This window comes from Urocitellus parryii, chromosome 1, assembly GCF_045843805.1.
Source record: "Urocitellus parryii isolate mUroPar1 chromosome 1, mUroPar1.hap1, whole genome shotgun sequence".
Taxonomy (NCBI): Eukaryota; Metazoa; Chordata; class Mammalia; order Rodentia; family Sciuridae; genus Urocitellus; species Urocitellus parryii.
Genome location: NC_135531.1, coordinates 180,043,060 through 180,068,091, shown reverse-complemented (window position 1 = coordinate 180,068,091; position 25,032 = coordinate 180,043,060). Strand labels below are relative to the sequence as shown.

The window sequence follows — 25,032 nt, the reverse complement described above, 5'->3', positions numbered from 1 at the left end:
GGAAGTTAGTTGTTTCCTGAAACTTTAATTTTAATAAAAAATTGCTGTATTTGTTCACTTAAAGGAAATAGCTATTTGGTCTCACATGGGTCCTGTGAGGAGAGATCCACCTTTTTAGGTTCTTGGGATCCCTAGAGAGGAGCTTAACCTGAAAAGGAGGTGGGGAGTCAGGAAGGGCTGCCGAGAGGGGTGGAGGAAGTGCTGGCATGGAGTGCTTCCAGAATGCTTTTGGGAAAATAAATACAGAATGGAAGACTATGGGGCCAGGAAAGTATGCCACCAAGGCTGTGACAGCCTGCTCATACCCACTGTTGGCAACTGTTATGGTGTGGATCAGGAATGTCCCCCCACCCCAAAGGCTCATGCATTAAAGGCTTGGTCCAGTGCATCAGTGCTCAGAGGGCAGCTACTGGGAAGCGACTGGATTATGAGAGCTCTGACCTCATGAACAGACTGATCTGTTGATGGGTTGTAGCTGATGGCCTTATTGGGAGGTGGTCTAAAGTGTAGGAAGTGGGACCTATTTTAAGGAAGTAGGTCGTGTGCAGTATGCCCTGAAGGCGTTTCATGTCCCAGTCCCTTCTTCACTCTTGCCCTCTCTGCTTCCTGGCTGTCATGAGCTGGGCAGCCTCCTCTGCCACACCCTTCCACCATGATGTGCTTCAGCTAGGCCCAAAGCAATGGAGCTGACCAACCACGGACCGAATCCTCTGAAACTGAGCCCAAATAAAGCTCTCCTCCTTTAAGTTGCTTTTCTTAGGTATTTTATTTTGTGACAAAAATCTGACTAACAAGAGTAATTAGGTAGGAGACATGAGGATTCTCATGCACTGAGTTGGTGTGTCAATGCACGTAACCATTTTGGAAAACGGTGGCATTGCACATCAACAATGAACCTGTGCTGTGACCTGCAATTCCACTTCTAGGTATGTGACCTGGAGAAGAAACTCCAGAACATGTGCCCCATGAGCCATGTGCAAAAATGCACAAGATCAGTGTCCAATACAGAAAAAAACAATAGTGAGAATAACCCATAATCCATAAGCAGTAGAGTGGATAAAAAATGTGGTAGGGAACCTGGCACCACAGTGAAGTATAGCTAGCGCATTTATGTAGCTAAACCACCAAAACACAATGGAGGAAAGCAGCAAGTTACCAAAGAATTTATGCGTAGCACAATTCCATCTATAGAAAGATCAAAAATGGGCAAAACTACAGAATGCATTATTGGGGGCATATGTGTCAAAACTGTTAAAGTAAATTTCAGGGAACAAAATTTTGAATCACAAGATTCAAAATAGTGACTACACAGCTACCGGCCATGTTTTATGCCTAATAATAAGTATTCGTTATTTTTATTCTTTAAAGTGTACAGATTATCATCCTCTTTTATATGTATTATTCACTTAACAATTTTTAAGGAGTTGTTTTAAAACAAAAGTAAACAGAGATGTTGAGTCAGAAACTCACCAGGAAGGTGCAAGGTACGGGAAGAGAAGAGAGTCACACAGGAGCTAAATTCTGGAGTTCCGCTCAGTACAACAGGTGGTACTAAAAAGAAGAACTCTACAGCTCATGTGCGTTGGTTTCCGCGCCACTCCAAGGATTCCTGTTGCTCCTCACGCTAATGGAGGTCCCAGGCCTTCAGTGCTAGGCACCCCTGCTCCACACTGCCTGCGGCTCACTTGTCTCTGCTCCTGTCCCCTAGGCCTGCTGAAGCCCACAGACTTTGGCCACCTCTGGGCCTGTGACCAACTACAGGATGAGGCCTAACCCTTCAGGACCCCTCATCACTGACAAGATGCAGTCCCTACCCTGCTGCACCATGGCTTCGTAGATGCTCTCTTCCTGCTTGGAGTGCCATCCTCGGATAACCCAGATGTCGCTTCTTGTGCCACTAAGGACTTTCTGCATCTCCCCAGTCAGAGCCGAGTGCTCCCTCTCTGGCCCACCCAGCTCCCTGTGTGTGTGTCTCTACCACTGCACTTAGAATGGTGTCATTATCTGAGGACAGGTCCCACTCCCGTTGGACTCGGACACCTGCAGAACCATGGATGATGTTCGAATATCACCCACTCAGCACTCACAGGCAGCCATCGGTCAGAGTGGACCCATGGAGCCCAGGGCTGCAGGTGCCTCCCAGCCCCCAAGTCGCTGGGTGTGAATTCCTTAGTAGCTGAATCCCCGGGAGGTAGCGGGCAGGGGAGAAGCTGCCAGCTGGGTGAAGAGATGGGACGCAGGACAGCATTATTTCCCAACAATCTTAAGAAAATGTTTTCTTGATCTAAAATATCTGCAGTGTCTTGGGCCTAAAATTCTTTCTCTCCCCCATGGGAAATCATCTCCAATATGAGGACGTGAGCCAGTGAGGTAACGCCATCAATTTATAAAAATTAAGTTGGCGAACTTTTATTCTGTCTTCAACAAGGAAAACCAAAGATAAGTCACCTTTTGGTACAGATAGTAACCAACTAGTATTATCAGAAGCATTTTGATATTTTAGCAACTGGCATGACCATTATATACCAATATCCAGTAGCTCAATATCCAACTTCTTTATATCCTTAGAGCACAAGGGCTGGTAATAGGCATTTAATAAGTATTTACCAAAAAAAAAAATAAGACATAATTAAATTTCAAAAAATGGAATCATTAACTATTTTTTCCAACAAGAAGGAGAGAATCTGAGATCTGGCTCCTGCGGTGAATGACTGTTGTCTGCCCTCCCTTCATCTAAAAGCAGGCTGGTTAACAGATGAGCATATGATCGGAGTTGGTCCAGTAAGACGCAATCCTGAGTTTCTGCTTGACAACCCCAATTCCTCTAGCCCCTCAATCTCTCCTGTTGCCAGGCAAGGATCAGTAGCTGTCTTTCCCCAATGAGTGAGGACCTGTTGAGAAGGAAGCAGAGGACAGCAGAACCAGGACATGGGGAGAAAAAGGTTCCCACAAGGGAATTTAAACCCCCTACCTCCAGCCATGCCTGAAGACCTCCCCTGCACCTTTCAATCAAATAACCCAGTGCATTCCCTTTCTTTGTTACAATAATTTGACTTTTTGTCTGTTTTTTTTTGTTGTTGTTGTTGTTTGTTTGTTGGTTTTTGCTTTTTGCAGATAAAAGCCCAGTCTAATTCAGGTAGAAAGATGAACTTTCACTAGAAGGACACAAGTCTAAGTTTTCCTTTGTGTAAGCATCTCTTAACTTTTCAATCCTATGACCTTTTTCTGGTTCCTTTTTGTAACTCACCTTTTACCAAGGAGGACATTTGATAGATTTATAAACTTGGGAAAGTCCAGTGTGTTCATGACAGGATAAGCATGGATAGGGACAAGCAAAGTGTCATCCCCCTAAAATTAATGAGAAGAAAGTCAAGTTTGACATTCTGAAAACTATAACCTTTAAAGACCAATTTGAAGATGCCTTATTTTCTATCTTATTTTTTAATCATCTAAAAAAATTCCTTAAGAAACTTCAGTGTGTAAGTGCGACATTACAAATATTGAGGGGTTTTTTTAGCCATAAAAAAGTGAAGGAAATTCACTGAAATGATGTTCATTATTACCAAGAAAGCTAATCATGTCCCACATAGATATAATGATGATAACCTGTCTGCTTCTAGCTCAAAAGATCATCACTGATGACCTGAGGGAAAGAGAAACCAGCACAGAATCTCTGATCTAAACATCACAGAATAGTAAAAAAAATTACTGGCAAGAGAGCCCAGAAACTTGCTTCCAGTTCTGCATAATGTTTGACCTTGAGCAAGACCTTTATTCTCTCTGGATCTATTTCTTCCTGTGTAAAATGGAGACAATCATGCCTTTCCTAAAAGGTGTTTTTAAGAATTAAAGTGGATGAAAATCTTAAAAACTTAGAAGTACTGCATAAATATGAGGTGTTATTATTAGCACTATTATATGTGGGTGGCTGGAAATGTACCCTAGTACTCTGTACAATGCCCATTCTAGGAATTTTTCTTCTACTGAGTACAGAATATTCTTTCTGAAAACAATATTCTGGTTTCATTTTTATGCTTCTTTTTTTTAAATGGAATCTCCAAATAACAACAAATGGTTTGTCACAATCGTAAGGAAACGTGTTTCTTGATCTAAAATATTTGCGGTGTCTTGGGCCTAAGGTTCTTGCTGTCTCCCATGGGAAATCATCTCTGATATGATGACATGAGCCAGTGAGGTAATGCCATAAAAATTAAGGTGGCAAATTTTTATTCTGTCTTCAACAAGGAAAACCAAAGACAAGTCACCTTTTGGTACAGATAGTAAATAATAAGAGTATTGCTTAAAAAGGAAAAACAAAAAAGAAACTGAACACTACTCTTCCATTTTACTTTTTTTTTAAAGATTTTTAAAATATTTTTGTTAGTGGTAGATGGACACAATACCTTTATTGTATTTATTTATTTTTATGTGGTGCTAAGGATCGAACCCAGTGCCTCACACATGCTAGGCAAGTGCTCTACCACTGAGCTGCAACCCTGGTCCCTCCATTTTACTTTTGAAACATAAAGAATGCTCTTGACTTTGAGGCTTCTCAAGCTCCTAGATTCTCTGCAGTATGGAGAAAGGGTGGGTGGAGGTGGCAGTTTTAAGAAAATGGACAACATGTGGAGCTGGCTCTGGCTAGAGGCAGAAGGGTGAATGAGGAGACCTAGAACAGATGCATACGGACAAACCGAACCGTGCAGCCATCTGGGGGTCAGGCCACCAGGCTCCAACTCCCCACAGGCCCTGAAGGCTGCCCCTGTTTTTATGATCACAACTTGGGTGTGTGTTGATTTTTCAGCCGAGCACTTTAAGGAGAGTGTTCAAGTCTTTACCACCTCCCAGTCCCACACAATAAAGGAGGTTTCTATCAGGACATGGCAGCACACAGTGTCTCCTGAACCTACCAGGTTCCTAGCAGCCTAACAACCTCCCACCTTGGGTGTCCATCACTGGGCCACTCCTTCCCGGCCAGTTGGACTGCCCAGCCAAGGCTAAGAGAGCTCTGACCGGTCATTGCATTTCTTTCTTCCTCCCCACCCCAACAAAAATGCAATTTTAAGAAACTTACCTTACAGTGAATGCGGATGCAGTCATAATAGTATCGCCACTCATCAGGAGAAAAGGTAATGGTGACCATGAGGGACAAGCCAGGGACCAGGTGGTGTTCCTGGAAAGCAGGTAGGCTCTTGTTGGGACAAACACCAGGCTCACAGACAGCAGCACTGTGGTGACAACATGCTATGCTCCCACCCCAGCAGGTTGGAGACACAGGAAACCACAACCCAGCAGAGAAGAGTGTGGGAGGGCAGGTGACCCATGAGGACAGGTGATCCCGCGATGCCTACCTTTTTCACATAGCTGATCTGGAAGAATTTGGTTTGTGGAGGTAAAATATGAACATGTGTGTCTTCATCAGAAATATTGACCAGGTGCTGGTGAGAAAAAGATGCAGTTAGGACAGTATTTCATCTATTGCAAATTCATCTCTATGATTAGTGATGTCTCATCTTGTTTAAGGGAATTTCAGGGTTTATACTTTTTAAAATATTTTTTAGTCATAGATGGGCAGAATACTCTTATTTATTTATTTTTAAAAACATTTATTTACTTATGTATCTTTAGTTGTTTTTTTTTTTAAATGTGTATACATTAGTTTGTTTTTATGTGGTGCCGAGGATTGAACCCAGTGCCTCAAGCATGCTAGGCGAGCACTCTACCACTGAGCCACTACCCCGGCCCCACTCTTATTTATTTTTATGTGGTGCTCAGGATTGAACTCAGCGCCTCACACCTGCAAGGCAAGTGCTCTACCACTGAGCCACAACCCCAGCCCCCTATTTTTTTAACTTTTAAAAAGACTTAGCTGGGCATGGTGGTACAGCCCTGTAATCCCAGTGGCTGGGGGGCTGAGGCAGGAGGATTGCAAATTCAAAGCCAACCTCAGAATCCAGTGAAATCCTGCGGGTCCTGGGGTTGTGGCTCAGTGGCAGAGTGCTTGCCTAGCATGTGTGAGGCACTGGGTTTGATCCTCAACAGGACCACGTACAAATAAATAAATAAATAAGGTCCTACCGACTTGAGTGGGACTTAGGCTCACAGTAGGCCCAAGTCCATCCACCCACCGGCAGCTACTCTCTGGACTGCCTCTTCCAACCAGCAGACTATTGTGGGAGCTCAGGCAGGGCCCAGATCTGCCCACACCAACATATGTGGGACCCAGGCCCAGGGTAGGTCTGAGTTTGCCACCTGGGAGCCTAAGCCTAACCCACTTCCACCTTGAGACACTGCAGACATCACCATAGCCATCCCCACACAGTAATCCCTACGTTTTGACAACAGACATGGCCTAGAAGCTGCTGCATCTCAGAGCAGGCATCCCAAAGAGAATGGGAGGCCCCATCTCTGTAAGACATTGCATCCATCTTGGGGGCACCTCCACCATTATCTTGAGTTACCTTGGCTATTGCTCCCACCACTTTTCGTTGAGTAGCATACATTAAGGGACACCAGCAGGATCTGGAAGCCCAACATCAAGGTGAGGTACAGACAATCTGCATGGGTACTACAAGAATATAGGGAAGCAACTGTAATATCTCAGATCTACACTGCAAGAAAGGAAGACACATAGACAACATGAAAAAACAAGGGAGCAAGTGCCCCAAACAAACCAGGACACTATAATAATAGAACCCATGGACAGTGAAGTTGATGAAATGTCAGAGAAGGAGATCAGAAGGTTCATAGTTAAAATGATCTGTGATTAAAGAATGACCTAAAAGAGCAAATACAGGCAAAAATGGATCACTCCAACAAAGAGATAAGAGAGCAAATACAGGTAGCAAAAGATTACTTCAAGAAAGAGGGACTCTGAAAAAAAAATCAGTCAGAAATCCTTGAAATGAAGGAAACAATAAACCAAATAAAAAACTCAATAGAAGGCATAAGCAACAGACTAGATCACTTGGAAGACAGAACATCAGAAGACAAAGTATACAATCTGTAAAACAAGTTGACCACACAGTGAAGATAATAAAAACTATGAATAGAATATCCAAGAATTATGGGACGGCATCAAAAGACCAAATCTAAGAGTTACTGGGATAGAGGAAGACACAGAGATTCAAACCAAAGGAATGTACAATCTCTTCAAGGAGATAATATCAGAAAATTTCCCAAGCATGAAGAATGAATTGGAAAACCAAATACAAGAGGCTTACAGGACACCAAATATACAAAATTACAATAGATCTACACCAAGGCAGATTATAGTGAAAATGCCTAGCATACAGAATAAAGATAGAATCTTAAAAGCTGCAAGAGATCACATATAGGGGGAGACCAATTCATATCTTGGCAGACTTTTCAACCCAGACCCTCAAAGCCAGGAGATCCTGGAACAACACATACCAAGCTCTAAAAGAAAATGGAAGTCAATCAAGAATCTTATATCCAGCAAATTTAAGCTTTAGATTTGATGATGAAATAAAAACTTTCTGTGATAAACAAAAGTTAAAAGAATTTACAACTAGAAATCCTGCACTACAGAACATCCTTGGCAAAATATTCCACAAAGAGGAAATGAAAAACAATGAAGAAAATCAGCAGAGAGAGGGATTACACTAAAGGAAAATCTAATCAGAGGAGAAACCAAGTCACATTAAATACCAAAAATAAACAAAAATGGCTGGAAATCATTTCTCAATAATAACCCTGGATGCTAATGGCCTAAACTCACCAATCAAAAGACATAGACTAGTAGATTGGATCAAAAAAATAGACCCAACAATATGCTGCCTCCAAGAGACTCATCTCATAGAAAAAGACATTCACAGACTGAAGGTGAAGAGTTGGGAAAAATCATACCACTCACATGGACTGCAGAAGCAAGCAGGGGTTTCCATCCTCATCAAATAAAGTAGACTTCAAGCTAAAGTCAATCAAAAAGGATAAAGAAGGACATTTCATATTGCTCAAGGGAGCCACACACAAACAAGACTTAACAATGATAAATATGTATGCCCCAAACAATGGAGCATCTACGTTCATCAAACAAACTCTTCTTAAGTTCAAGAGTCAAATAGACCACAACATGATAATTTTGGATGACATATAGAGAATATTTCATCCTTCAACGAGTGAATACACTTTCTTCTCCGCAGCTCATTGATCCTTCTCTAAAGTAGGCCATATATTATGCCACCAAGCAACTCTTAGCAAATTCAAAAAAGTAGAGATACTATCCTGCATTCTATTAGATAATAATGGAATGAAATTTGAAATCAATGAATAAGGATCTTAGAAATAAGAAATAAAATCCATTCCAATATCTGGAGACTAAATAATATGCTACTGAATGAACAATGGGTTGCAGAAGACATCAGGGAGGAGATTTTAAAAATTCTTAGAGGTGAATAAGAACACAGACACAACAAATTAAAATCTCTGGGACACTATGAAGGCAGTTCTAAGAGGAAAGTTCACTGCATGGAGTTCATTCCTTAAAAGAAGAAAAAGTCAACAAATAAATGACTTAACATTACATCTCAAAGCCCTAGAAAAATAAAATCAAATCTACACCAAAAGCAGAAGATAGGAAATAATTAAAATCAGAGCTGAAATCAATAAAATTTAAACAAATAATTGAAAAAATTGACAGAAGAAAAGTTGGTTCTTTGAAAAATTAAATAAAATTGACAGACCCTTTAGCCATGCTAAGGAGAGAGAAAACTCAAATTACTAACATATGTGATAAAAAAGGAAATATCACAACAGACACTGCAGAAATACAGAAGATAATTAGAAATTATTTTGAAAACTTGTATTCCAATAAAATAGAAAATATCAAAGGCATCAACAAATTTCTAGAACCATATGATTTGCCCAAATTGATTTAGGATGATATACACAATTTAAACAGATCAATTTCAAGCAACAAAATAGAAGAAGCCATCAAAAGCCTATCAACCAAGAAAAGCCCAGGACTGGATGGATACACAGTTGACTTCTACAAGACCTTTAAATAAGAACTAGTACCAATACTCTTCAATTTATTTCAAGAAACAAAAAAATAAGGAGCACTTTCAAATTCATTCTATGAGGCCAATATCATCCTGATTCCAAAACCAGGCAAAGCCACATCAAAAAAAGAAAACATCAGGCCAATAGCTCTAATGAATATAGATGCAAAAATTCTCAATACAATTCTTACAAATTGCATACAAAAACATAACAAAAAGATAGTACACCATGATCATGTGGGGTTCATTCCAAGGAGGCAAGGTTGGTTCAACATATGGAAATCAATAAATGTAATTCATCACATCAATAGACTTAAAAATAAGAACCTTATGATCATCTCAATTGATGCAGAAAAAGCGTTCAATGAAATACAGCACCACTTCATGTTCAAAACACTAGAAAAACTAGGGATAATAGGAACATATCTCAATATCATAAAAGCTATCTATGCTAACTAAGCCCCAGGCCAACACCATTCTAAATGGAGAGGGTCTCACATGTGCCAGGCAAGCACTCTACTGCTGAGCCACATCTCCAGCCCTCATGTTTTTTAATTTTAATAACACTTTATTTTAATAACATTTAACAACTCAATACCTCCTTATTATTACCATTTCAGTATATAATCAATGTAAAATTATTAATATTTTATATTCTTTAGTTTGTACTAAGTTTTTAAAACCCAGTGACTATTTAATACTTACAGCATATCAATTCTTTTTAAAAAATATATTTTTAGTTGTAGATAGACACAATAGCTTTATTTTATTTTATTTTTTTATGTGGTGCTGAGGATTGAACCCAGTGCTTTCTACATGTGAGGCAAGCACTCTACCACTGAGCCACAACCCCAGCCTCTAGAGCATATCAATTCTAACAAAGCACAGTTCAGGCGCTCAATAGTAGTACTGCATCGATTAGCTAGATCTATCATATAAATATATAAAATATATATCTATTATATAGATCTACTTTTATAAGCAAACAATTGAAAGCAAACAACAATAATTTGGTGCCATTTATAGGGGAGATGAAAAGTTAGAGAAATACAAATTAGAACAATGAGATACTATTTTTCATCTGTCATATTATCAGGGTTTAAGAGAAAGAGAAAAGAGTATGGAATTTTTTTTCAAGTTCTTTTTTTTTTCCAGTTGTTTATTGGTGCATTATAGTTGTATATAATGGTGGGATTTGTTGTGCCATATTTATATGTGCACAAAATAGTAATATAATTTGGCCAATATAATTCCCCAATATTTCCCATTTTCTTCTCCTATACTCTGGTTCCCTTCCTGTACTCTACTGACCTTTCTTCAATTTTAATGAGATCTCCCTACACCTTTTTATCCCCCCTTCTCTTCCACATACAAGAGGAAACATATGACATTTGAGTTTGGCATATTTCATTTAACACAACATTCTCAAGTTCCATCCACTGTCCTGCAAATGCCATAATTTCATTCTTTTTCATGGCTGAATAAAACTTGTGTATATATACCATATTTTTTTATCCATTTATCCACTGATGGACACCTATAGTTTGGCTACCATGAATTGTGCTGCTATAAACACAGGCATACATATACCACTGTAGTAAGATGACTTTAATTCTTTAGAATAAATACGGAGGAGTGGCATAGCTGGGTCATATGGTGGTTCCATGCCTAGACTTTTAAGGAATCTCCATACAGATTTCCGCAGTCATTGTACTAATTTACAACACCAAAAGTGTAAAAATGTTCCTTTTTCTCCATACTCTCTCCAGCATTGATTACTGTTTGAATTTTATACAATATTTTAAATAATTTTATGCAGGAAGCAAAGTTTCACGGCGTAGAATTTTCCGTCCGTGGTGTCATGTCAGTGCTCAGAAAGTCTCACACAGTAGAGCATTTCAGATTTTGGATCTTCAGATTAGGGATGCTGCACCTGTGCTTGTTTTCACTGCAGCACACTACCAGGTAGCCAGGCTGCTGCGACCTATGGCCCCACCTCCCCTCAGTGTCACTACCAATATCCACCCAACAATTACAAGTAACCTTGCTAGCTTAGGTCAATTTGCAACAAGTGACATCACAGGTAAAAGACAGAGATCTGTCTTGGAGCTGCTGGGCTGGCTCAGTTACTCCAGTATTCCTGAAATGTCCCAAGGAGGACAGGAACCAGAGCCCCTGAGCCTGCGGATAATCCAGCACTGATAGGCAAGAGATGACCCAGGTTTGGAATTAGAAAAATAAAAATGCCTGACCCTTCCTCCAGCCTGAGTGTGGCAGAGCAAATCCAAATACACCCACTAACCCTTTGAACATGAAGGTGGGACATTAGGAGTCTGAGATGATGATATCTGTATTATTAAGCAAATTCAAAAAATAGCAGTAAGAAAACACTAGATGATTTTCTCAACAATAAAATAATATAGATCCTATCCATGATGGTAAAAGACACATTATTGGACGACACTTTCCCATATTCACCTTTGAGTGATTCTTGATCTGGAATTATCCACTTAAATCAATAGAGAAAGAAACAACAAACTCAGAAGTTAGATACTTAGGTGAGAGGAGTTCAGGAAGAGGAAGAAAGACCTCAGCTTCTTCTGGAGATGCAAAGTGAAATGGAAATCAGTTGAGACGGAAGGGCTGGGTCCGTGGTTTCCCTGGTAGATGGAAGCCTGCAGTGGTGGAAGGGGAAGAGACCCTTCTTCGGCCCACAGGGGCTCAGCGCTGTCCTCACTCCCTTCTGCCTCCCATGGGTGAGTGTGTTCCTCCCAGGGCAGTGAACCTGCCCTCCAGGAAAGTCTTGCCCTGGGGTGGGTGGAGGCTCACCTCCAACCCTAAGCACCTCTGGTAGTAGGTTTCCAAACACAACCTCTCAGTCTCCAAGTTAGGGTCATTGGATAGATGCATCCTCTGTGGCAAAGCTTCTCAGAGAAGGTTACTTCTTCATCCCGAGGATCTGGGGCCAATTTTAAGCAGCGCTGTGAGTTCCTTAAGGTGTTTTATCTTAAAATGCATGCTGCTTTGTATTGTACTTCTCTAAACTGTGATAGTAAAATTAATGCTCTAGAAAGGACCGTGTTTTTCTGTGGCTCCCATACTTCCTATCCCCATAAAATGAGGGGAAGCCATTGGGATTCATGGCTCTAATTTTGAGAAGCAAGATCCTGCTGGAGGGTCTCTAAAGACTGTGTAATAGGAAATTGAAAACTAATATTACTCTAGAAAGAATGGTTCACTTATTTAAGCCAACAATTTTGTTTGTGGCTGTCAACAGAAACACTAGTAGTCTCCTAGGAAAATTGATGGATTATTTACTCCATATATATATAATTTTCCAGGCAAAAATCTCTCCATAGAGAGGAAAAGGAATAAAAAAAAAGCCATGGTTTTAAGAAAACTGGGGACCATTATTTCAAATTTCAAAATAAACTGAAGCACTCATTTTAATATGAAAGCAAGTGAAAATGTTTCAAATCCTTTAACCAGGTCTGCATGGAAATCAAACATTAATAAACAATTCATTGTGGTGTTAAACACACATTCAATCATTCTATTCTAGGGCAATTTGCATAGTTTCCTTTAGAAAACCAAGATGAAAGCAGAGTTGGATTTTCCCCCTTGCTGGGCAAGACTCCTGAGGTAACTGCCTTCGGCTTCCTCTTGACTTTGCTGGTGGCAGTCCCAATATCTCCCAGAATGTTATTATGCTGAGATCATTTTGCACTTGTATCTATTATCTATTTCTGTTTGTTTTAATGTCTGATAGATGTAGTATGATTATTTAGACTTTACACTGGATTTGCTTGGAGTTAGTGAGTCTTTGCCAAGTCAATCTGAGGGAGATGTAGCAGGCTTGGGCAGCCAGGCCAGATGGCCAGTGGGGAGGTTGAGGGCGGGGCCAGAGCAAAGGAGTGTGGAGAGGGTCTTCTCACGAGGTCAACTTCCTGGCTGACAAAAGTGCTTGTGGATAAGCCGGGAACCCAATCAGACTGACACTTCTATACTTGTGCTCCTAAGCAGGGGATCCATAGAAAAACTAAAACAGACACATGACAGGGGGACCAATCAATAACAGTGAGGAGCGCATGGACAGGGAGGAGATAAACGAAGGAGGAAATTCCATAAAAAGAATAGGCCAAAACTCCCCCACTGGATTCCCAGCTCTGGGGCCCTTTGTCTTTGGAAAAGTTTGTTTCTGTCGCTTTTGCAACAAACCTGCTGCTTTTCTATCTCTGTGTCCTGTTCTTCAATTCTTTGCTGAGCAGAGACAATGAACCCAGCACCCCTAGAAGGTAATAAATCTCTTCCAAGAAAATGAGTTCAATATCATTCCTTCACAAGTGTTATTGCCTTCTGTGTTAGGCACTGTGCTGGGTACAGGGGAAGTAGCAATATAGAAGAGGGACATGGCCTCTGTTCAGCAGAGTGGAGCAGAGTTGAGATATCACCTTGTTCAACAATTAAATCATACTCTCTAGGTTCCCAGGCATGCTCAGTGGGAGTAAGATCACCCACAAGAGGAGAAAAGATTTGATTCTCGGGAAGTAAATATTGCAATGGTTTGGGACATTCCAAAGCTCAACCCTACCTAACAAAATCTTATTCCTTAATATTTTATTTCTCTCAATAATGTTTCCTTAAGGATAATAATGAAAGAAAAGGTTGAGAACCACATCCATCTCTAATAGTCCATGGAATGGACTTCCATTTTCTCAAGTGCAACATTTTTCTGCTAAAAAACACTTATCCTCCCCTGCTATAAAAATTATATTCATGCTCTTTATTTCTATTTTCATCTGAATCCACATTCCCTACCTTATCCATCATTACTTCCCTCCACAAGTCCTACAACCCAGGTTAACCAGATTGCATACTGGCCTCCAAATATGCCACACCACAGCTCACCCTAAGCTTCTTGCCATGTCTTTCTCCACGCCTTGAATGTCTTCTCCCCACTCCCATTTTGCTTCTTAGCTATCACACACAGCATCTCCTTCCTAAGCCTTGTAAACCCTCCTGATTGGGTGACGTGCTGCCTTATAGCCACAGAGGATTTTCTTTTTGTTTCCTATACTATACCACCTTGCTTGTCTAGTATCATGTTCAAGTTGTTTGGTTGTTTTCTTAATATCTTCAACTACTTGGAAACCTTGATTTTGTGCACCTTAACCTTCCTTATAATGCTTCAACACTTTGCTTAGCATATAATAGATGCTTTATTATGTGTAGAATTAAACATAAGAAAATTTTCAATTCTATTAAAAACATAATAATATACTTCATCGGAGACAGAGTAATAGACAAAAAAGATCAATCAGAGAAACAAAAAAGTCAATCAGAGAAATGAATAGAAAAGTATATAATTAATATGATTAAAATTATGAAGAGGGCAAAACAATTTTAAATTTAGTGACATTATTAGAATCATTGACATTATTCTAAGCATGCACACACATGCACACACAAAGGCAGTTTTAAAATGCTATTACTCAAAAGAATCGTGTTATTGGTAATATTTTGGCATAATAACTTTTTTTAAATTACCAGGTAATTATTAACTCTAATAATGTCATCCAGTAAAGAATATCAGTATTTCTTAAAACCAAGGGAATCTTAGCAAACAGGCCCTTATGTGATTCTATGTTATGGAAGGTGAGTCCTTCTGCCCTACATCATCCTTTAGGTGGAAAATACCCTAAAGCTAGTGACAAAAGTTATGAAACATCTATCATAAGAAAGAATTGTGATTTCACATTAAGATTGCAATATTCCCCAAATTGATTCAATGTGACTCATATCAAAATCTGAGTTATGCTTTTTTTTCTCCAGAAATTGACAAGGTGGTCCCAACATTAATATGAGATTGTGGAACTCAGAATACTTAAAACGATCTTAAAAAAAGAACAGGAGCATTGATACTTCCTGGTTTAAAAACTTACTATGAACTCTAGTTATCAAGTGTTGTAACACCATTATCATAAGGTATACAGATTGGCAGAGTGGAACAGAGTCCAGTTGATTTTCAATAGTCAATTGATTTTTCAACAAAAGTGTTAAGTCCACTCAATGGGGGAAAGTATTCTTTTTTTTTTTTAACAAAAATACTAGAACATGAACAAGATTGAAGTTGAATCCCCACCCATACAATACACACAAATTAGAGTGATCTACATACCTAAATTTAAGAGCTAAACCTATAAAACTCTTAGAGGAAAACAGGTGTAAAGCCTTATGACCTTGGATTTGTCAATGTGTCCTTAGATATGACACCAAAAGCAGAAGTAACAAGAGAAAAATCAGATAGATTGGACTTCATCCAAATTAAAAACTTGTGCTACAAAGGACATCATCAAGAGAGTTAGAAAACAACCCATAGAATGGGATAAAATAATTGCAAGTCAAATATCTGATAAATAATTTTTATCTAGAATAAAGAACTCTTAAAACCCAATGATAAAAAATAAACAATTATAAAATGGACAAAAGATTTGAATAGGTATGTCTCTAAGGAAAGTACAAATGGCCAGTAAGCTCATAAAGAGGCACTCAACATTATTAGTCATGAGAAAATTGCAAATAAAAAAGATACCCAGATTATAATCCCTAGAGACTGTGAATGTGACATTATAGGAAAAAAGGTCTTTACAGACGTAAAGTTAAGGATCTTAGACAGGATCATCCTGGATTACCCGAGTGGGCACTAAATTCAATGACAATTAACTTTTTCCAAGAAGAAGAGGACACAGGGAGGCAGAGGAAAAGGCCATGTGAGGATGGAGACCGAGATTGGAGGATTGTAGGCACAATTCAAGGAAAATCTGGAGCTACTGGAACCTGAAAGAGTCTCTCCTAAGGCTGGGGAGGGAGTGCAACCTTCCCCACACCTTAAGGTTGGACTCCGGCTTCCAGAACTGAGAGAGAATAAATTTCGATTTTTACATACCCTAAAATTGTGGTGATTTGTTATGGAAGCTATCTAAAGTTTATGTACCATAGATTCCAACAATACCACTGACAGGTGTATGTTCATAAAAACTGAAACTTTCACACAACAACATGTACACAAACAGCCCTTGGGTGGAAACAACCTGAATGCCCATCACTGATGAATGGATGATCAAAATATGGTCTATCCAAACAAAGGAATATTGTCCAGTCTTAGAAAGGGATGAGGTACAGATTCATGTATATACATGGGTGTATATATGAATCTGTACCCCATATACATTTACATATACTATAAATGGGTAAATTTTCAGCATGTGAATTTTATTTCAATGAAGCTATAAAAAAATAATAGTAGCTAGGCACGGAGGTGCATGCCTGTAATCCCAGGGGCTCAGGAGGCTGAGGCAGGAGGATCATGAGTTCAAAGCCAGCCTCAGCAAAAGCAAGGCACTAAGCAACTCAGTGAGATTCTGTCTCTAAATACAATACAAAATAGGGCTGGGGATGTAGCTCAGTGCCCCTGAGTTCAACCCCAGTACCCCGCTGACAACGTGCTGCAACCAAAAAAAAAAAAGAGAGAGAGAATAATAAGGAGCAAGTAATAGCATCCTATTTTAGCTTTTGGCATGATTTAGTTAATGAACAATAATTCTTTTTTAAAATATATATATATTTATTTATTTATTTATATGTGGCGCTGAGGATCAAACCCAGGGCCTCGTACATAACTCCAGCCCCATTGAACAGTAATTCTGAATAATAATTATCTCAGTACTGCCCTACAATAACCTAGAATAGCAAACTTCAACAAGGAAAAGTAGTCCCCAAAATCAATAATCAACTTTGGTCTTTGATACCATGTTCTAAGAAAGGTCTCCTTGGAGGTTGCTGGGTGGAGTTCCTAATCATATTAAATCCTAGCCCTCTTCCTAAGAGGAAATACTTGTCCCCTAACAGGTTCCTTTCCAAACCTGTTCTCTCTCTACCCACTTCGTTGATGAAGGATTCACAGAAATTGCATTCTCCCCTCTTCACTGGGAACTGCCTGATAGAACTCTAATTTTACTTCCTGACAGCTTTACCATTTGTCAATTTCCTCCAGTGATTCAACCTCACTCTGAACAATCTAACACAATAATCGAACCCTTTTTTAAAATGATCTACTTTATGGCGTGACTTCTAAGAACACATTGCATCTAAAAGTACAGTTATGTGGTAGCTGGGGCCAGGACCAGATGGAGAATATCACATGGAGAGGCAGGGTCTCAGAAGGTCCACAGGAAGAGAACATACATTTGCCCCCACCCCATCACAGCTCAGAGGACTCAGTGTGGAGCAGTTCTGGGATGCTATGTCCATTGTGACTTTAGGGGATAGTGGTGAGGACACTGAGGTTGGAATGCTGATTTAAATACATTTCACATTGGTTAGTACAGGTAGGACTCTGAAGTCACACAAAGCCCACTCTGGTCAACATCCAGGTCAATGAAGGGGACCCAGAAAGACTGAGCTTCCATGTGGCTCTCTAGTTAATGTCCATCACTGTGGGCTCTGGCTACTTTGCAGTCCAGTCTCTGTCTCTTGTGGAACCTGTACAGCAGAACTGCCTCTGCCTTCCTAGATGTCAACAAATCTTCTCTGGCCAGAATGACTTAGGTAGGCACAAGGTTAAATGGATTCTGGGACCTCCTGGGAAAGGCAGACCCCTCTCCTGGAACTGGAACCAGAGTAGTTTGGAGGAAAGCAGCCTAGGAGTCAAGTCCTGCTCCCATCACTCAGTAGCTCTGTGCTTGAACAAATAATTTAAACTTTTGCAATCTCAGTTTCCTCATCTATATGATGAGAGCTATAACACAACCTTCAAAGAGCTGAGGACTAAATGCAATACTGTAAAGAAGAAGCTCAGTGTCTGCCCTAAGAGTGGCTGAGCAGAGACATACATTTGGAAAGAGTGCTGGAGGAGCCTTTGGCAGAGTGGAAGTTGATGCAACTTTAACATTTTTTTCCATCATGAAACTACACTTCTGGCCAGGCACTTCAGTGAATTATGCTGCTCTTCAGGTAAATGAGAAATATAAGTGCAGAACACTCATGTCATTTTACTATTTATTATGGTTAATTATCCCTCTTAAAAAGTACCTACCAGAATCTGTTGGTGCTGTTTTTCTATTTGATAGCCTCCAAAATGCACTATTCCGGGTCTGGCCTGGATGATTTTATTATCTAGAAGCTTGGCATAAACCTCTGTAAAAACAAGGTAAGAACATTATGAGACTTCAAAGGAAATATTAAGTTAAACAAGATCCTATTAAACAGGGGCTCTCTTTAATTTAGGGCATTTTCAGCATATGAAAGTTTTAGACACTGGATTCAGCTATCAACAAGACTATCTGTCTTTTCTGAAGAAACTGGGTGGCTTCTCCTCTCTGTACTCAAGCATTACTTGGGAGATGCTCCTGTCACAACAAATTCACATTGCACTTATTACCTATTAAAATAATTTGCTCTTCCCAGACGTTGAATATGTCTTTCTCATAAAACACCAACTGGTAAAGCCTATGTACCTTGTCTTTGTGTTAATACTGAGCTTACTTACTAAATGATGAATATCTAGTTCAAAGTATTCAAACACCAAGGATTTGATTTTATTACTGTGTATTTAACTTTTATTACTTGATTTCCTCTGGACAGCATTATAACATGACATTGAATAATCTTGAAGCTCTTGAATTGCTTTTGTTGTAATGTGAAGATCTTTTTTCCTCTTTAAGTTTTGAGAACAAAGTTAAAACAGCTGAGCTCCTAAAAACATCCAGCTCTATAGAATTTTACTTTCTATTTATGCTGGAATGCAGGCATGTGGAAAAGGGGCTGAGACCCCAGTGCATGATTCTTTCCACGCCTGGGTGCTTTGTGTCAGGCAGTGTACTGCATACATTTGCTTATAACATTCTTTCCCACCCTGTGAGGTATTATTTCCACTTTGCAGAGGAGGAAGCTGAGACTCAACAAGATTAAGCAATTTACCCCTGACTGGTAGTCAAAAATCAAGCCCAGGTCTAATTCCAACCACTCACCTGCTTCCCTCAGAATGCATGCACCATCTTATTTCTCACAAAAGACAACCTTTTTTTTTTTACTTTGGCCACATGCAAATCCTGTGAGCCACAGACACCTGCATCCCATCCTTTGCCCATTGTGGTTCTGGGTACATCTGAAGTGGGTGTGAGACCTTGGTTTTCTTCTCACCAGGTGAGTTGTCAATGTTGAGGCCAAATTGAAGGGCTGGAACAGGGTGAGGATGGTGTGTCAGGGGACTGGTGATCTCTGCAGGTTATTATTTGGTCATTTCTCAAATATTCAAATTACCATATTCAATACATATATTTTTAATGCTGAAAGATTTTTGTTTTGGGGCCACAAAGTAGATGTGAAACTAGGATTTTTATGCCCAGAAATGGTGAAGGTATACCAATTTGCAATTGACACATGCATTCTACAGTGACAAAAGAGTGAAACCAAAATATTACATTACTAACATTTAAGACAGGGATTGGAGGATGTGGGGGGCAACCAAGCATGATGGTGGAGAGCTGGACCCGGGGCTCTACCAGCTCTCAGCTTATGGGTTGTGCCAGTTTAGGAAATCATGGGATCTCTGAGTCTCAGTTTCTCCAACAGTAAAATGGAAATCGAATGTACCCATGAAGTTGTTGTGTGTAGATTAAATGAAAATAATGCAGGTAAAATGATTACCCTTTTTTATAACAACTATAGGATTTTTTTTTTTTTTTAGGCTTTCCAGACTGTGCGTGAGAAGAGACAAGAAGGTAAAAAATGCCCCTCCTCTGAAGAAGTGGGATAGCCAGGTAGGAACTGGAGCTTGGGCCCAGCAGGGAAATGGCAGTGGGTGGTCAAGTTCAGATCAGACAGTAAAGGGGGCCAAGTGCCAAGCGAAGATATTGTGACTTTATTCTGTATGCAGGGGGAACTGTGGAAAGTGTTCAAACAGGATAGAGACAAGAGTCAGCCAGGATTCTAAAACAGAAAGTGATAGGAGGAGAGTGTGGCCAGGAGGAAAGTGCTGTAATAGTCCTGAGACTGCTGAGGGTGACAAACAGGCAGCCAGGACAGGCAGCAGAGACATTAGAGGACGTGGAAATGACAGAAGTTGGTGACTGATTGATATCCCAAAAATCTACTGGTGAAACAGTTAGATCTGAATAGAACTACTGTTCTTATAGTAAAAACTATTCTGAGCCTATAAAACAATACAGGTAAATCCTCACCAATAATTCCATTATGCTGTCTGGACTTTGACTCCCCTGAGAAGGTGTGAGTTGGAAAGCAAATCTGTATTCTAACTGCTTACTTGATTCAAGTAGGTGATTGGGTACTTCTGCTCTTTTCTTGGGCTCCTCCACTAGGCTCTTCAGAAGCAGGGGTGATATGTTGCTAAAGGGTTCTTCTGCATTCTTCTGCTCTTGTCTGGGGGCTTTCACCACTGCCATTTTTTGGTGAGAAATGGATTCTTCCTTCTAGAGCCAAAAGTCATTTCCTGAGGAGAAAACAGCATGAGTATAATCATCCTTGAGAAACCAGGCACATTTTTTTCCCTCAGTTCTTGACAATTGTACCTCTTATCATTGCATGGTTTACTGTGGTTCAGGCCCTCCCTGTCTCTAGTGTACGCTGACCACTCCATTCCCACATGAGCTGTCCCATTAATGTTCCATTAAGAACATCACCCATCATAACTCAATAATAGTGCCCTGGTTCCAAACCCTTCTGTGAACCTCAAGAGCTTTTTCCCAAAATGTTCTCCTGAGATGCTTCTTGGATACGTGAAGGGAAAAGTAAAGGCCTTCATAATCAAATAAACCTGGAAAACGTCGGATAGTTAAAGAATTTTCTTGTTTCTGAAATTTCACCAAATCAGCTTCTCAGAGGCATGTGACCATGAATTTCTTCAACATTTGGATTATCTATTTGCAGGTGTGGCATTTATGAGTCACCTTTCTGGGTCCCTCTGCTAACAGGGGGCAATGAGGAGATGGTGAAGGCTATAGTCTGCCAGGTGTAGAGACCTGGGGATATTCTTCTGTGGGTCTCAGTTTAGGTTGCACATTTTGTCAGCCTTGCCTTCCCTTAACATGCTCATTTGAAATTCTACTTTCTTCATGAAATCCACGTTGACCCCAAAACCCTTTAACATTTTTTTTAAGCAATTACTGCCTCTATTGCTCATTTGGCATAAATACTTTATTCCCTTGTAATGTTTATGTTCCTCAAATTCTTTAACCCAAACTAAATTTAAATCATAATAAATTTATCAGTGCAAAAAAACCCCAATAATTTATTGTCTTGTTAGAGCACTTTACAAATTGCACTTTGTCTTCCACAACTTAGCTTCTAAACTTGGGGTTAGGGGGTTGCTTTGTGAAGCCCTTGAAATTGGTTGTAAAATCCTGTGTGTATCTTTGTGGGTTCCCCCCAACCCCAGAAGGCCTATAACTTTAGAGTCTAGAGTCTAGAGTGTCAAGTAAAATACGTGCATATTCTGAAGGATGTGCTTAATAACCACTTTCCCATACAAGTTTCTGCTTTCACCTCCCATTGCACTCCCTTTCCCTAGCATGATCACGGGAGGCTGCTCGGGGCTCAGCACCACCTCTACCTCAGGCAGGTCCAGAAGTAAACAGTTTTCTTGCCAGCTTGCCCACCGCATGGGGCATGGAGCTCTCTCTAGGGTCGCACCCCCACGGCCTCATCTCCTCCTCCAGCAGTCAGGCCAAGCACTTCCTCGCTCAGGGACCTTTCACTCCATCCCTCCGCCCCCACGCGCCACCCATCCTCATTCAGCCCTCGGGTCCCGACCTCTCCTACAACCCTGGCCGATGGACAGGGCTGGACACCTGCCCGGGACTCAGGCCTCCTTCGCAGCTCGGCGGACCCTGGGTCACTCACAGCCTCAGGCCCGAGGCCACTCACCTAAGAGATGGTTCCCGGGCGGGATTCGGCCGGCGCCGGCACCTGCTCGCAGTGTTGCCAGGACGACGCGGACGCGCTCCCCGGGGCGGGGCAGGGGGCGGACGCGACCAAACTCCGCCGGGACCTGGGGGAGCCGGGCGGCCGCGGCTCGAGGGCCGGAGGCCACGGGGAACTTCTCGGGGCGCAGAGCCGTCCACCTGGCTCGGGGCAGAATCTGGAGTGAGATTTATGATTTGGGAAGGGGGAGAGCTCATGGATTCTAGACGAGGAATGAGAAAGTCGGGAGACACCAGAAACTGGAAACCTGCAAGAGCGGATTGCTGCAGCGGAGGACGGGCGGGGGCGGGGCCTCCAGCTCCGTGGGCGGAGCTTCCCCACTGGCCTTGATCCTTGCTGCCCTACTTTTTTGCAGTTTGATTTATATTTTCTATTATGATAAATTTCACACATATTCAGCGGCAGGGTAGAATAGTATAATGAACCTCAGCACCCACTGTAACCGGATCAAATCATGGCCAACCTTATTTTATCAGTACCTTTCCTTCACTCTATTGCTCTGAAGAAAATTTTAGACATTATTTCATCATCACAGATATTTCAGGATGTGCATCTAAAAGATAAGGATTCTTAAAACAACAACAAAAATACCACAATAGCAGAACCTTAAAATTGCAATGATTTCTTAATCTTCGAATCCCTAATACTGCATTCTATTGCCTATAAATGTCATAAGTATTTTTCCTAACATGTGCTAGTTAGAATAGGAATTCAAATACAGTAAAATCCACACATTGGGATAGATTGATAGGTCTTTTAGGTCTCTTTTAGGTGTCTTTTAATTGATATATTCCCCCTCCATATCCTTGTTTTTTTGTGATTTCTTCATGGTAGACACTGTTTCTGTCCTTGAAACTGATATTTAGGAGTTTTAAGCCTGAAACCTGTATTGCCTCCTGCCCATCTGCCCTGTCCTTTCCACCCTGGTCATCCATGGACATTTTCCTTACACAGATGGCTCAGCCTTCTCCCTTCTCATGAGCTGTTTTGTCTTGCTCTTTCCATGTATGACTTGGTATTTACTTGATATTATTTATGGCTTTATGCTGTTAAGAGATTATAATGAGCATGCAATAGGACTGACCGCTTTCCTTCATGGTCATTTATGCTACATGTATATTCCCTCCCAACTGGGAATGTTCTTCTCTTCCATCTTTTCATTCTCTAACTCCTCCCTTAGCACAACAATTACTGCTTATGAAAAACCTCCCCATCTCTCATGGGTACCACTAGATACGATTCTCCCTCTATCTTCCTTCTAACACTCCTTCCACCATCTTACGAGTGCTTATATTGTTATAGGCTGTGCCCATTATTATTTGCATATGCATCTTAAACTGCAGGATCTTAGTGGGATGGCACTGTACTTTCATCTCCCAAATCCCTCAACACAGTTCTTTGTCTTTAGCAATTCCTCAGTAACGGTTGGCCAATGAAGTGAAAAACTTCATTTGTTTATCTAATAGGTTGCTTTAGTTATTTCTGTTTTGTTATCCCAACAAAGTTGTAGATTTCAAGAGAACAGGTACATGTTTGCCATTGTTCCAGACCTTTTCACACCAGCTCAAATCAAGATCATGTTTGTTTCCATCTGCATTTTAATGGGTGTTGGGTAGCATTTTGAATTTTGTACTTAACTTTTTTTGAGAAAAAATCCTTATTTTGTATAGATTATACATAGGTCTCTATATAAGCAATTAACCAAATTATATATCACACTATGAGGATACCATTTGTTGCTTTCTGCTACTTTCTAGCAGAACCCCAGCTTTGTTCAGGTTTTCTCCCTTGTTTGCCAGTTCTAGCTGTAGATTAATCTAGATCAATGTGGAATTTTCAATCCTCTTGCTCTCCTTGCCCATGATTGATTTAGGGTTGAGTATGTAACCCAATTCTGGCTACAAAGACATTAGGCAGTCTTCTGAGAGACTTCTGGTAGACCTCTGGGGAAGGCTTTCTCCCTGCAAAGAAGACACACATAGATACAGTATCTTTCTCTTTCTGGATATTGTAGTGTCTGGAAATAATTCATGGAACTTCAGCAGCCATCAAAGGCTACGAGATGCATTAGCATTAGGGTGAAAGTGGTGACAAGGACAAAAGACCAAGAAGATAGGAGGAAGATCATGGGCTTGGATGACATCATTTCACCTATGGTTGTTTGTACCTGTATTTCATTATCTCTTCCTTGCAACTGAAAATCTCTGACATTTCTGAACACTCACCACTGAAAGTGTACACTGTGGCCCAGGAGCTTGTTAGGAAGGCAGACTTTCCAGCTCTCCCAGACCCACTGATTCAGAAACTGCATTTTAATAAGATTCCCCCAGGCAATTCTTAGGTGCATGAAAGTTTGAGAATCATGTAACTTAAGATTTCTCTTCAAGTATAGCTGTCTCAGATCGTCAGTTACTCAATCTTTAATGTACATATTCCACTTAGCATTTACAATAAGCAGAACGTGCAGGTATCCCAGCATGAGTGTGACACAGGCAAGGAAGGTATAAGCTATCCTCTTCAGTAGAACAGGGGAAGTTGTTAATTTCTGTGCTCACGACTCCTCAGCTGGACTTGGTAGTATACGAAAATTGTATAGAAAATAAAATTCAAAGTCCTTGGAGGACTCAGAGGGACCTGGCTGCCAGCCCGTCCATCCACCTTCTCATCGTACTGTGTCCTCAACATCTCTTTTGCCTCCTGGGGTGGGTAGACGGGTGGCAGATCCTTTGATGCTGCTTCCATGGAGGAGTGAGATCCCTGTCCCTCCTCTTGGGTCTGGGTGGGTCTATGAGTGCTTTCACTGGGCTGAAGAGTCCCATCTGAGTTGCAGACCCCAACATTTGTGAGATACAAAAAGCAGTTTCCAACCTTGATATTTGGGGATGGTAGTTCAGGCTGCAGCAAAAAATAATCAAAAACTTGCTAATTCCTAGTTGGCCAAAGGAGTCCTTCCCCAGAGGGGCTTTCCCTGGCTTGCTTTCTAAATTAGGTCCCATCTGTTACCTCTCTC

At 40.7% G+C, this 25,032-nt stretch overlaps 1 protein-coding gene across 2 annotated transcripts in view; it reads right to left on the bottom strand.

Moving 5' to 3' along the window:
* LOC144254712 (cilia- and flagella-associated protein 221-like) overlaps window positions 1-20,485 on the bottom strand; it is a 93,473-nt gene extending 72,988 nt beyond the window's left edge. For both annotated transcript variants that reach the window (XM_077798201.1, XM_077798202.1), the window contains exons 1-5: window positions 20,347-20,485; window positions 18,118-18,218; window positions 5,352-5,438; window positions 5,075-5,173; window positions 3,248-3,348 (exon numbers count right to left, since the gene is read on the bottom strand). In XM_077798201.1, the coding sequence (XP_077654327.1) occupies window positions 3,248-3,348; window positions 5,075-5,173; window positions 5,352-5,438; window positions 18,118-18,218; window positions 20,347-20,485 (527 nt within the window). The remainder of the gene's footprint in view (window positions 1-3,247; window positions 3,349-5,074; window positions 5,174-5,351; window positions 5,439-18,117; window positions 18,219-20,346) is intronic.
* Window positions 20,486-25,032: the final 4,547 nt, after the last annotated feature.